At 40.9% G+C, this 12,277-nt stretch overlaps 1 protein-coding gene across 2 annotated transcripts in view; it reads right to left on the bottom strand.

Annotated features, from left to right (window-relative positions):
* Positions 1-1,816: 1,816 nt before the first annotated feature.
* LOC142015703 (nucleolar RNA helicase 2-like) overlaps positions 1,817-12,277 on the bottom strand; it is a 31,402-nt gene continuing 20,941 nt past the window's right edge. For both annotated transcript variants that reach the window (XM_074999476.1, XM_074999477.1), the window contains 6 exons: positions 11,905-12,024; positions 9,584-9,657; positions 9,205-9,364; positions 8,509-8,640; positions 4,414-4,458; positions 1,817-2,365 (listed from right to left, as the gene is read on the bottom strand). In XM_074999476.1, coding sequence (XP_074855577.1) covers positions 2,183-2,365; positions 4,414-4,458; positions 8,509-8,640; positions 9,205-9,364; positions 9,584-9,657; positions 11,905-12,024 — 714 coding nt within the window. In that variant the 3' untranslated portion in view covers positions 1,817-2,182. The remainder of the gene's footprint in view (positions 2,366-4,413; positions 4,459-8,508; positions 8,641-9,204; positions 9,365-9,583; positions 9,658-11,904; positions 12,025-12,277) is intronic.

The raw sequence follows: 12,277 nt of genomic DNA, 5'->3' as shown, positions 1-12,277 counted from the left end.
AGTGTAATCAAAGGGAGGTTTACTTAAGCCTCAGCTCAGACCAACATTTACAGTACTATCTTGAGCTCTGAAGGGGGTTTGCTCCTCAAAAGATCACCTAATTTTTTTTTTTTTTTTATCATGAAATGCTACATGACTGCTTTTTTGTTTTATTAAGATACAGATTAACATGGCTAGCTCCGTTAGTGTAGTTATACTGTGACCATTATACCCACCCTATCTGCCAAGCCCCCTAACTGGCAGCCAGCACTGCTTCTCTCTGAATCACAGAATCCTGAACTAAAGGGCAATTGAGAGCTGTGTGAGGAAGGTGTAGGCTCTTGCGGGGAGGGAGCATGGCTAGGTCCTACTCTGCCTGTCAGAATGCACAGCAGTTCCGCTCAGTACTATTGGAAACCACATTACACAAAATATGAGATAGTAAATATCAGGTAACTCCTCTACCTCACCATGTGCACATGGCAGTTTCCTATATCACATGAGATGTGAATCTTGAAGAAAAGTGTACTTTAAGTAAAAGGAAGCACAGAAGTCATTTTGGGTGAATCAGTCATCACTAGATAATAGCATTACTGACGAAGCAGGATGCAAATGGAAAAAGAGGGGTTGGACTCCATTACAATGGGCCTTAAAAGTTGTGGGCCAGGTTAATTGGTATTGGATGAGAGAGAAATGGAAGAGGGGAGGGATGAAGGAAGGAGGTAATATGGTCAGGATGACAGGGCAGAAACTATTCTGTTCAAAACTCTACTCAGATGTGAAGGAAATGAGATGGATGTCAGGAAGATTCTCCCAGGGCTATAACTCGGGGTAAGTTTTCCATTGTCCCTGCCCTAGCGCACATGTACACACACCATGAACTAGACATATACATGAACTAAAATACAAGTTAGTTTCTTCAGAGGCATTTCTCCAGTGCTCGTTTAGTATCTAAGGACTTCAGACTTAATTTGCTCTTCAGAACATACCTGAGAAAGCAGGTGATTGAAGGTATCATCAATTTACATCTAGGAGACTGAATCAGAGAACAAGGTCCACTAAATTTGGATAACTTAAGATTCCAGGTCCTTTTTTAGAGAAAAAAAAAACCCACAATAGTTCTTAGCAGTTCAGTTACAGTTGACCTCTTAAGCACTTCAACAAATCGAGCCCAAAACCTTTCATCAAAGCCAGAACGCGAGGAACACATTTTGATTAAGTCTACACTGCAGCGTTTTTCTCAAACTATATATACACTAAATTTATTTTCAAATAGCATGTCAGGGCACATAGAGCCTATTTCAAAACAGTGCCATTGGATGCCATTATGGCTTATTTCAAAATAGCTCTGTCTCTTAACAGTGCCTATTTCTAAATAACTATTTCAAAATAGGTGTTATTACTCCTAAAATGAGGTTCACAGATTTCAAAGTAATGTACCTGCTATTTCAAAATTCAAAATAACGTGTGTAGTATAGATGACAGCTGTTATTTTGAAATCATTTTGCAGTGTAGATGTAGGCTTCGTGACCAACCAAAAAGGTAAATACCAAGCCCATCACACAAGAATTCTATAGCAGAGAATAAAATCCAGTTAACCAGGGCAACATTCATGTCTAGCAGAACAATGATCCTGTACACCGAATCAGGCAGGCCCCCCCTCCCCCCCCAGGGAAATAGTTACATAATTGCATTCTATCCTAATGCATGTGTCAAGGGACAATCAAGGTTACATCCTGCTCACAGTCAAAATGAACAACATATACCATTAGTCCAAGAATCAGTTCACTATGTACAAATAAACATGTAGAAATAGTGTTTTAATTATTTTGGAAAATGGACAGGTTGCAGTCTCCTCCAAAGACTAATTCAAAGAGATTTTGATATAGAACATGTAGTAAGCCCAGAACAGAATTCTGATTGTAAAAGCCACATCATGGAACAAAGCTCTGTGGAGTAGACTGATGAATATTTTTAGACATAGCTGTGGAAAAAAGATAACAAGGCATAATTTTTCATAAACTAAACCATTATTCTATTGGCTGTATACAGGACCAGCTTTCTCTATCAATATTGGAAAAACAAAATTTGAATGATATTTTGCAAGTGGCACAGACATACATAAAATGACCTTTTTAATGTGGATAAAAATAATTTAGTTCCATTTCTGCAAATTGTATTGTCAGAGATAGCAATCAAATGCTCAGTCAAAGCTTCGTTTCTGGCCTCTATTTCTGAATCTATGTCTATTTCTATTAAAGTTTCCAGCTCGCCTCCCATTCCTGGAGTCAGAGAAGCCTCTGCCTCTTTCTTGTGGGGTGTCTGCTACCTCAGGTAATTGAGTTGCCATAGTCAGACGCCAGTGTTTTGAATCCTGCCATTTTTCCTGGTAAAAACAAAGTTACATGCATAAAATTCTAATACATATTTCAGAGCTCGACAGAGACAAACCTTGCAAGACAAATATATTTTATGTTTCTAAAATTGCACAACTGCAAAATGAGAACAAGCAAGGAAAAACTCCTTTGTATTTACTAACTAGTATTTAAAAATAAAATATGGACCATAGGAAATATCCGATTCCAGATTTTATAAAAGAAACAGTTAAGAGTTAAATTGCAAACTTGTACGTCTCAGGATTCTAAAAATGAAAGTGTACCTATAGATAGCTACATGTGTCCTACATAAGAGAGGGTTCTGTTTCAGCACTTCAGACCACTACTAGTTAGATGTCAGGAACTATGTGATGCTGCTACTACTACTGCTATGTGATGCTGCTACTACTACTGCCATGAGTGGTGACCCAGTCAGGAATGGATGCCTTAGCATGAAGCAGAAGCTACCACTAAACTGTCAGGGAGCAGCCTCAAAAGTATGGGCAGCATTTCATTTCTCAGTTAGAGGGGAAGAGGCTAAAACTGATTGGGAAGAGACACCAACATTCCAAGACCCACCTCTGGAGCAGGACCAATCACCATTTTAGGACTCTGAGCTAATGTTCGGGTTGGGAGCAGGACAGGATTGGAGTGCAATCCCTGAAACAAGGTAGGGAGACTGGGTGATCTCTGCATGGGGCAAGAAACGGCTGGAGGGGGAGCCCTAAAAATGGACTATCTGGCAATAAGAGCAATAATTACAGTAGATTTGATTATCAGGAATTTGTTCTTGTAGAAAAGCAAGATAAATGAGTTGAAATAAGGGAAAAATTGACTAAGAATTTGATCTGGAAGGATTGCGAGAACTCCATTTTTGTTTGAGAAAAACACTGTGGATCAATAAAGTAGAAATGGGGAAGAAATTAATATAAGTTGAGGTGATGAGAACACGCTTTAAAATGGAGGAAAACTGAAGAAAGATCCATCTGATTTGGGGTGAGAACTGGTTCTGGCTAGGGAGTTAAGTTTCCCTGCAGTGATGGGGAAGGGTAGCCTAGTGCTGTCAGCCTGGCACTCCCCCTGCCCAACCCTGAAACCATCAGCAGCTTGGCACCCCATTATTTAAAACTAGCACCAGTGTGGGACAGAAGCCCTAATGCCCCCATCTAAAACTGAAAATGCGGGGGGGGGGGGGGAAGCTCTGATGCTGCCCCAAGCTGAAGCTGGGAATCCAATCCCCAGTGATCCCCACAGACATAAGCCTTGAGCCTATAGGCAGAGTGAAGGGACATGCCTGAGGGTCTTACCCCTCCAAACTTCAGTTCCTTACCCAGTGTAGGGCAGCCACGGGGATGGCTTCAGCAGCCCCGTGAGCTTCTCCTCAGGCACTACCTTCTGGCCAAGTCATAGGTCAAGTACCAGGCAGTTCATGACTGGCAGTAACTTGTGGTGCCCTGGAGTGGGCAACCATGTCGTCATCCCATTTATTGTTAAAGTCCAGGATTGCAGTTGTTCTTCTGACTTCTCATACAGTTGATTAGAATTGCCCAGGTAGCAGAGCCCTCAGGGAGCAGTTACTGCAGGGGAGCCCTCTCACTGCACTGCCTCTAGCTATCCTTCTCCCTTCATCCTAAGCTGCTACCCCACTGCCTGCACAAAGCCCTCAGCTATCCCCCTCCTCACACCAAAAATGGTTTTCAAAGTTTTTCAATTACATCTCCCCCCAACCTTTGAGGGTTTTTTATTGAGTTCCCCCACATGGCCTGTTGAGGTAGCACTCCCTCTGTGGACTCTGCTGTGTTGAGAGCTGGCTGAAACCCTACTGATTTCCACCCCACCCCCCACCTCAATAGAAGTCAAACTATACCTGTGCCCTAGGACCTCTCCTTGCCATCCCTTCCCCAAGCCCACACTGACCTCTGGAGGTTTTATAGCATGTCTGGAGGGAGGCCTCAGAAAGAAAAAGATTGAGAGCCTATGGTTTATAAGATGGTTCACACTTCAAATGTGTTTTCAAACCCCTACCATAAATTAAGATCTACTGAAATAAAGAGAATACCTGTATTTGTCTGAGGTCCACTGCAGGAATATCAAAACACACACCCTTTAAAAAAAATGTATAAGTGAATACGAGAAATTCTAGGCTTTATAATTCATAGTTTCAGACAACACTAAAATATTTGTTAATGCATCACCTAAATAGACATATAGTTTAATGAAACTTTTGCTTTCTGTGGTCAAATTCAGCTTTTCATATTTGAGAGCTAAAGCCATTTTACCTTTGGAGGAAAAACCACTGCCATGTGGAGTAACAAGCTTTTGCATACCTATATTGCCTTTCATGCAAGATTTGAAACTTTCACAGATATCAAGCAGTTCAGTACACCTGCTTTTATATCATTACTTCCTCTCAAGATGACAGTCTTTTCTACAGAACCACTTCTTTCCATCCACTGTTTCTTACTTCTCACCAGTAATATTATTGTACCTTTCCTAAATTATTGTCCATCTCATGTGGCTCAAACTATGAATTCTTTCTAACAAGGAACATTTGATCTAAGCATATGGAAAAGTTAATTGGTGATTAAATACAGAATGTCAACATCATGAAATGCTTGTTAGTTCACTCAGAAAAAGAAAGGATCCCAACCAGTAGGTCACCAGCTATAGAAGGAAGCCTGTGTATAATGTGGCCCCACACAGTTCTAATCTAAACAAAGCTTTGAAGCCAATCCACAAACCAGGAAGAGTATTTAAAAATGAGAAAAAAATGCTATCATAACTATTCATACAATAACAGAAGTCCCCAAACTGCAGAGGACCATTCATGAGGCACAAGAGGACACACGCTAAAGCTCACAAAGGGCAGGAATTGCTACCAAGCCTGGCTCCCAACCCCACTTCCACCAACCAGGGCCCTGGTTCTCAACCCAATCCCTACATGTGGCTCCAGCCTCAGTCCTGCCCCCTTATACTTGTCCATGGTCATCCATCTCTTTTCCCCCTTTACTCCAGAGTTGCAGCCCTGCTCTTGTCCTGACTGAGGGGATGGCACAGACAGAAAGAGGCATGACCCTGAGAAGTTTGTGGACCACTGAACTAGAGTGATCCAGTTTAGAACTGACAGTAGAAATGTCTATTGCTATCAGTATTCTGAAAAGACTTTTAGAACTGGAAATGCTTACCAAGAAAGAATAATTGATGAACTATGTATGAAATTCAGCAAATATGTACAAGCCCTGCCTTCTGAAAGTTATATTTTTGAAGGAAAAAAATATTGATTTCCCACTTCGTAACAGTCAGTTGAGAGAGAACATTTTCTTTATAAAACAGTTTCTAAATGCCAATGCATAATCACACAACTTTATTCTGAAGTCTGAATGAAAGGATCAAGTTAAACCAAGAAAGGCTTATGAAACTGAAAGAATATAGGGATTTGGTCTATAATTTTATTCTTCCTGGAAGTCAATCTTCAAATAGAAATCAGTTTACAAAGGTTGTTTCTAACCTACTTGAGTCAGATAGCTTCTGGCATTAGAATTTTTTTTTAAAAAGCGTTTCCCCCTCTCATTGCTATGTGACCATACAAATAGGGAAAATTGATGACAAAGGTGAAATGGTAAGAACACCTACTTGCTCTACAGCATTGTCAAGTACATGTAAAGAGATTCAAAATTTCTCTTGTATTTCAATGTTCGGTGTTACTTTTAAAAAAAGATTGTCAGATGTGTGTTATCAAAATGGATAGTGTCCATTCATAAACCATCTGCTCCACACTTATTATAAGAACCAAGCACACTGCCAGTATCCACTACTTTTAATGGTTTACCTGTTTGGATATTTTCATTAAAAATCAAATTAAGCCCCGCCCTCAGTCTTTCAGATCACCGTATCATGTGCCGCCACAGCGACCCTTTTGGCCATAAATTGCTGCTTTATTAGACCTAATTTACTATTTCCAGCTCCTCCTCAGCCACAGTAAAAGGTAACTTGACAATCAGGCTGTGATGGGGCCTTCCCTATGCTTTATGAAATTATGCTTTTGAGTATGCATAACTGAAAAATGCTTCAGACAAAGTAATTTTTGTAAGGCATCATTGGAAAACTCATTTTCTATTGAACGTGCATATCCTATTTGTGTGCATGTACCATTTCTGTATCTGAAATTAGTAATACTGACTGTAGATTTATTATCAATCTGTTCATGTTGGGTAAAGCCTATTACCAGCCCATCAGGAACAACAGTGGAGAAACCAAACACAGAGCTAACAGCCCATTAGCAGGACACACTTGCTGGTGGGGACAATCTTCCTACAGAAGTGCAATGTTGCTACAGGCTCCTGGACTCTGGGCACTACAGAGACATATGACCATGTCACTTGATGTTGGAATCCATCCTGATCCTTGTACTCGCTCACCTTCATAAACTGAACACAAAAGGACTTCCACTTTGAGCAGAATCTATATAAAATTTAATCTAACAATAAGGGCTACTGCCAGAGGTCAAGAAATCCCTACTTACCACCCAAGATGATTTCTGGAAACATCCAAGACTGAGCAGAGGGAAAATTCAAGCCCCAGCTGGAAGGCTTTTCAGCCTTTGGGAAAGTGATTGTTAGCAGGCCCAGCCAAAGTGTTTGCAGAGTCCAAGGTGACATGCTGACAGTGGGGCGTGGCAGGTGGGAGCACCTGGCCCAAGGCAACTGCTTTACTCCCCTTTACCCTAAGGTAAGACCCAATTATTAGAACTACTGATGGCAAGATAGTGCATATTACAAGCTTCCTCATGTATTAAGGCTCAGCTTGTGTGTGTTATTTTGTTTAGTAACCTACATTTTTTCTGTCTACTATTCTTATGACCACTTAAATCCTACTTTTTAATATAGACAGATCATGTGTCCATCTGAGTCCATCCATCAGAGTCCATTCAAGAATGCCTCCTAAACAGTAGAGTTAAGGCCACCAAATCTGATATGCAGCTTCTACTTATTCTAACTTAAAGCAAGGTCAGGATTTGGTTGTGCCAGGCAATGGGATGTGCCTCACATTCAATTATTTTCCATAACATGGAAAGGGAGGGGCCTGATAGGAGGGACAGGTATACTGTGGGATGGCCACTGGGTGCTGCAAGCGTGGAGAAATTATACTGCAGAGTGACCACAGAGGGCAGCCACACCAGGAAGAGAGTGGCCAGCTGGGGCTGAAGCCCTCTATATTGCTGGCCCAGGTAAGTGGTCCCACTACCCCCAAGACCCTCCCACTCAGCCACTGGCCAAGTAAAGGGAGGGGGCACTGCCGGGCGGCCCAACTCCATCCACTCCCCCTCCTCCATAAGGAGCTGCCAGGTGGGGTGAGGAAACCCAACTCCCAACCCAAAAGGATCCACCAAGGGCAGTGCAGCCCAGATCCCCAGAAAGAGCCACCACCAGAGCAGCACCATCATTGTCACCCTGGGTGGCCCCAGTAAGCCCCAACTGCCAAGCATGATCTCCCCAACCTGAACCCCGAACCCCACACATGCCTCTCACCTCCTCCCAAGTCCCTCATCCACCTGCCCTACCACGTACACCTCCCAGCCCCCTGCCCAACTCCTGCACCCCTATGCCTCCAAGATGGACCTGAGCTATGCTGGCTAAATCCTCTAATACTTAATAAAATAACTGTTGCTTATTAATAAACCCAGGATAAATAAATGTTACCTGGGGGCAAACAGCTGTGCACATTTCTTTCACTGATAAAAGTGGAGAACATTTTATAAGCTTGCTCTGTATAAAACTTTATACAGATAAGATGGATTTCATCCAGGATTCTGGGCCCAGTGGGATTGTGCACCTCAGCCTTCCCAGAGCTAACCTGCTCTCAGTGTCTGTATTACTCTGCTGATGCTGTGACCTCCCCCATCTCTGTGTCACTGCTGGAGGGGGCCAGACAGCCTGGCTCAACAGGACAGGATGGTAGAGTACTCTGAAGACCAGGCCTCTGGTCTCAGTGATTTCTCAGAACATCAAGTGACAATTTCAAGAGATCTTTGTAACTGAAGACATCACACAGCCCTCAACAGGTACAGATAGTAAGTCTCCTCTGTCTTTTGAGAAGTGATAGTGATAAGTTAAAGAAAACAATAAGCAGAACTGTAAAAATTAATAATTCTTACTCTTTTTCCCTTGAGAAAACACATTCTGTTGACTTTGTCAATTTCATCACCCAGCTGTTCTCTTAGTCCTCGCCAGGCATAGCTTATGTTGTTTATCTCTTCTGAGCATTCCAATATCATTGTTACAAATCCCTAAAAGGATAAAAAGCAACACATGCTCACAATGAAAAGTAATAACTTCAGTACATTCCTTGAATGCAGGTCAACGTGCATCTGATAAATATGCATATTCAGAATTTTAAAGAGGTTATTAGATGGCAAATATGCATATTTGAAGATGTTAGTTAGCAGATAGACAACATTTTGGTCCATCAGTACACCAACACTTCCAGCTTCATTGTCACTTCCATAAAGTTTCCATTGCCAGATGCAATTGCAGAGAGGCTGCTGAATGCAAGAAAACTGAAAAAGATTATTTACAAAGACCTGCAACAGTAATATGTTTGTATATTGAACTAAAAATAAACTAAATGAATCTCTCTCAGGCTCAAGGACACCCTAACAGAATTGAAGTAGTAGAAGATGATCCACCCATTAGGAAAGTCAATACAATCCCCACTAAATGTCCCCTTCTAAAAGGCCTCATTTCCCCACGGACATTAGATCAAAGCAGCTCACTTTCAGATGTTTACAATTCAAGCTTTCAAAAAAAAAAAAAAAAAAAAAAAAAAAAAAAAAAAAGCCAAATATTCTTACCACATCCGAGTTGAGCAAGGAACGCTGTTCAATGGAAGTAGCCCCAGAAATATGGGCTAATGCTGCAGCCAGGGCTTCAACTGCCCCCTTCTCCTCTATTAGCCGCTGAGCTGACTCTTTGAAATAGTCAACAGCAGTTTGTGGAACAGAATCCAAACATCTATGTATTTAGAAGAAAGAACATTACTTTTCAAAAGGCAAATTGAGACAGTGGAATCTGGAACAGAAGAGAAATTGAAAGAGGCCTAAACTTGATCAACTGATATCAGTGAACGGTTTATTTCATGGGCATCTCAGACAAATGCATGGCAAGAGACAAAGCAAAGAGTCATTACAAATTAGAATGATGAGGACAAAGATAAAGGGTCACTGAACATACCTGACAGCATCTTTGCTTGAAGCCTTTATTATATCTGTGGCAGTAGGAACACCTACACGCTTAAAGGCAATCCCCTGCAATTAAGACCAAATGTCCACTTAATGCTGAAAGTCAGTTCAACAGCATTTACCCTTAAATTTCCTATGCCTATAGCCGAAAAACCCCCACATATTGTGCATATTGTCTATAAAGCACTCTGACAAAGGTTAGCCTGATCTTAATTTTCCTATATTAATTCCTTAGACAAAACATGCTTAGTATCTCATTAAGGGGACACTGTCCAGTTAATACTCATTTAGAGAGACAGAATGCCCTATCATAACTAGTAACACTTTAGATTAACCAAATGTATATTTTAATTATTTTTCCACCAGTTACAGAATTTTTTTCTTCCAATTTCACTTAGTTTATCCATAAGAATTGGCTAGTCTATTGGACTCCCCCGCAATCCCCCAACAAGCAGTTTGAGATATTTCATTCACGTTGCAAGGTTTGGATGAAGTAACTATACAAAGGAGTTACTTGCAAAGTATACTAGTAAAATATACAACAAAAGTATACTATTTCTACTGGAAGCTTTTTAAAAATGTGTTTGTTGGCTCTAAACTGACCAGGCACCCTCCCTTGAAAGGAATACCGTAATTTTATCCCATGCTACCGACATATAAAAAATTCTCAAGTCCATCACTGTTAGGATGATTTAATCACATGCTCTGTTTACTTAAAATTAAAGGAAAAATTACATTATACACCATTTTAAGAGTCAACAGAATAGCTATTAACACTATATTCTAGATTTCTTTTAAAAAGTTTCAGTCTTAACCATATATCACCTTCATTAAACAGCGGACAGAACCTGTAAGCACCTCATCGTCAGCATGCAAAAACCAAAAGCAATACCAAGTGCTCTTGCACTGACACAAAAATAAACTTCTTTACCAGTCAACTGATATCCAAAATCTTCCATTTCCATCTCGGAATACTTGCTTTGTCTATTTGAAAATCTGCCTGAAGTGATTTCCCCATAAATCAAAACAGAAGTTCTAAACAAAAGTGTAAATTAAAGCGTTAAACAGCCTTTAAGTCAAGGAATTTCATCCTTAACTCAGTAGACAAGTCTGCTCTTTTAAAAAAAAAAAGTTGGTTCTTGACTTAGATAGGCAAACTCAGGCTAGTCAAACTTGGATTTAAATTTCAAAGATGACACAACAAGTTGGCATTTAACTTGGATGGCAGTCTGAGTTTAAACCCAGGCTCCTATATAGACTTGAACCCAACCTCCTGCCTGAATTTAAAGACAAGTTGTTGAGCTTTCACTACTATTTAAACCTCAAGCTTGCTAACTCGGGCCAGATAACCTGAATTAAAAAACGCACTTTTTTTTTTTTTTTTGCAATGTAGCCATAAAGTGCTCAGTCTTATGAAACATAAGCATAACATTTAAATGTTTATTATCCAATAAAGATACCATGCATGGAACAGCATAAATCAATTACACATGGAGGTGACTAAGTTACCTGCGGGGGCTATAATGAGGCGCTTATCTCCTGGCCCCAAGCTGCTGTGGTGAGAGCCTCTCCCCCAGCATCTGAAGAAGTGAGTTAACTCACGAAAGCTCATGCTCTGAAATTTTCTGTTAGTCTATAAGGTGCCACAGGACCCTTCGTTGCTGCTACAGATCCAGACTAACATGGCTACCCCTCCGATACTCTCCCCCAGAGTCAGCTTGGGGCCAGGTGAGAGGCATTCCTCCATAGCCCCTGCAGGCCCAGCATGCACAACTGGGGAATGTTCCCCAGCTGGGACAGGTCCAGTTTCAACTGCCCAGCCAGATAAGAAATGCAGCCAGCATTTCCTATATTTCCTATGAACTTTCCCCTCGCTCCGTAATGAAGGGGAGCAGCCAGCAATGTTCCCATAGAAACTACAAAGGGTAGGGGGATTTGCAGTCACCCCCACCCACCCTGCTCACACACACACCCACACCCTTCTTTAAAGGGCATTGGGAGATGGGAGAACATGCCCCAGATGGTCCCCTTCACTGGCTTGGTGATTGTCTTTTTTTCCCCCTGTGGTTTTATGTGACGCAATTCCATTCCAGATACATTCCATTTTCCTGGAAAAACCAAAGCCTTATTTTGCTTTAAAGTTATTAGAGGAAGCTGTATACCAAATTTGATGGTCCTAGCTCTTACTGTTTAGGAGGAGTTTTTGAACAGACAGACTCTCTCAAATATATAGTAGACTGTATGGATCACAGGATTTTGAGCTATCCTACACAATACATACTTTAAGTGTATATGACTAAAAAGATACTCTACTGCTTTTTGTTCCACATGTCTTAGGTGACTTTCTTCTTTTTGCTGATAAAAACAGATACACATCCCAGTTCGTCCAGCTCGTCCTGTGCGCCCAGAACGGTGAATATATGACTCCACATCCTTCAAGATAAATACCTTTATTACTTTCGTAGTCAATTTAGTGACTACCTAAAACCCACAGAAGCTATTCACTGTAATGTCTGAATACTAATGTACTCTAATAAATGGTATCTGATAGACTAAATTTGTTTTAAAAAAATAAGTCAAAAAATCCCCCAAAACATTGGTTAAATATTGCTTAGAGCTCAAGTTACAAGTCTAGGTCAACTATGTACCCTGATTGTGCTGTTATGAAGAGGAGGAATTCAAGCAA

This window comes from Carettochelys insculpta, chromosome 7, assembly GCF_033958435.1.
Source record: "Carettochelys insculpta isolate YL-2023 chromosome 7, ASM3395843v1, whole genome shotgun sequence".
Taxonomy (NCBI): domain Eukaryota; kingdom Metazoa; phylum Chordata; order Testudines; family Carettochelyidae; genus Carettochelys; species Carettochelys insculpta.
This window is presented reverse-complemented; position numbering and strand designations above follow the sequence as displayed.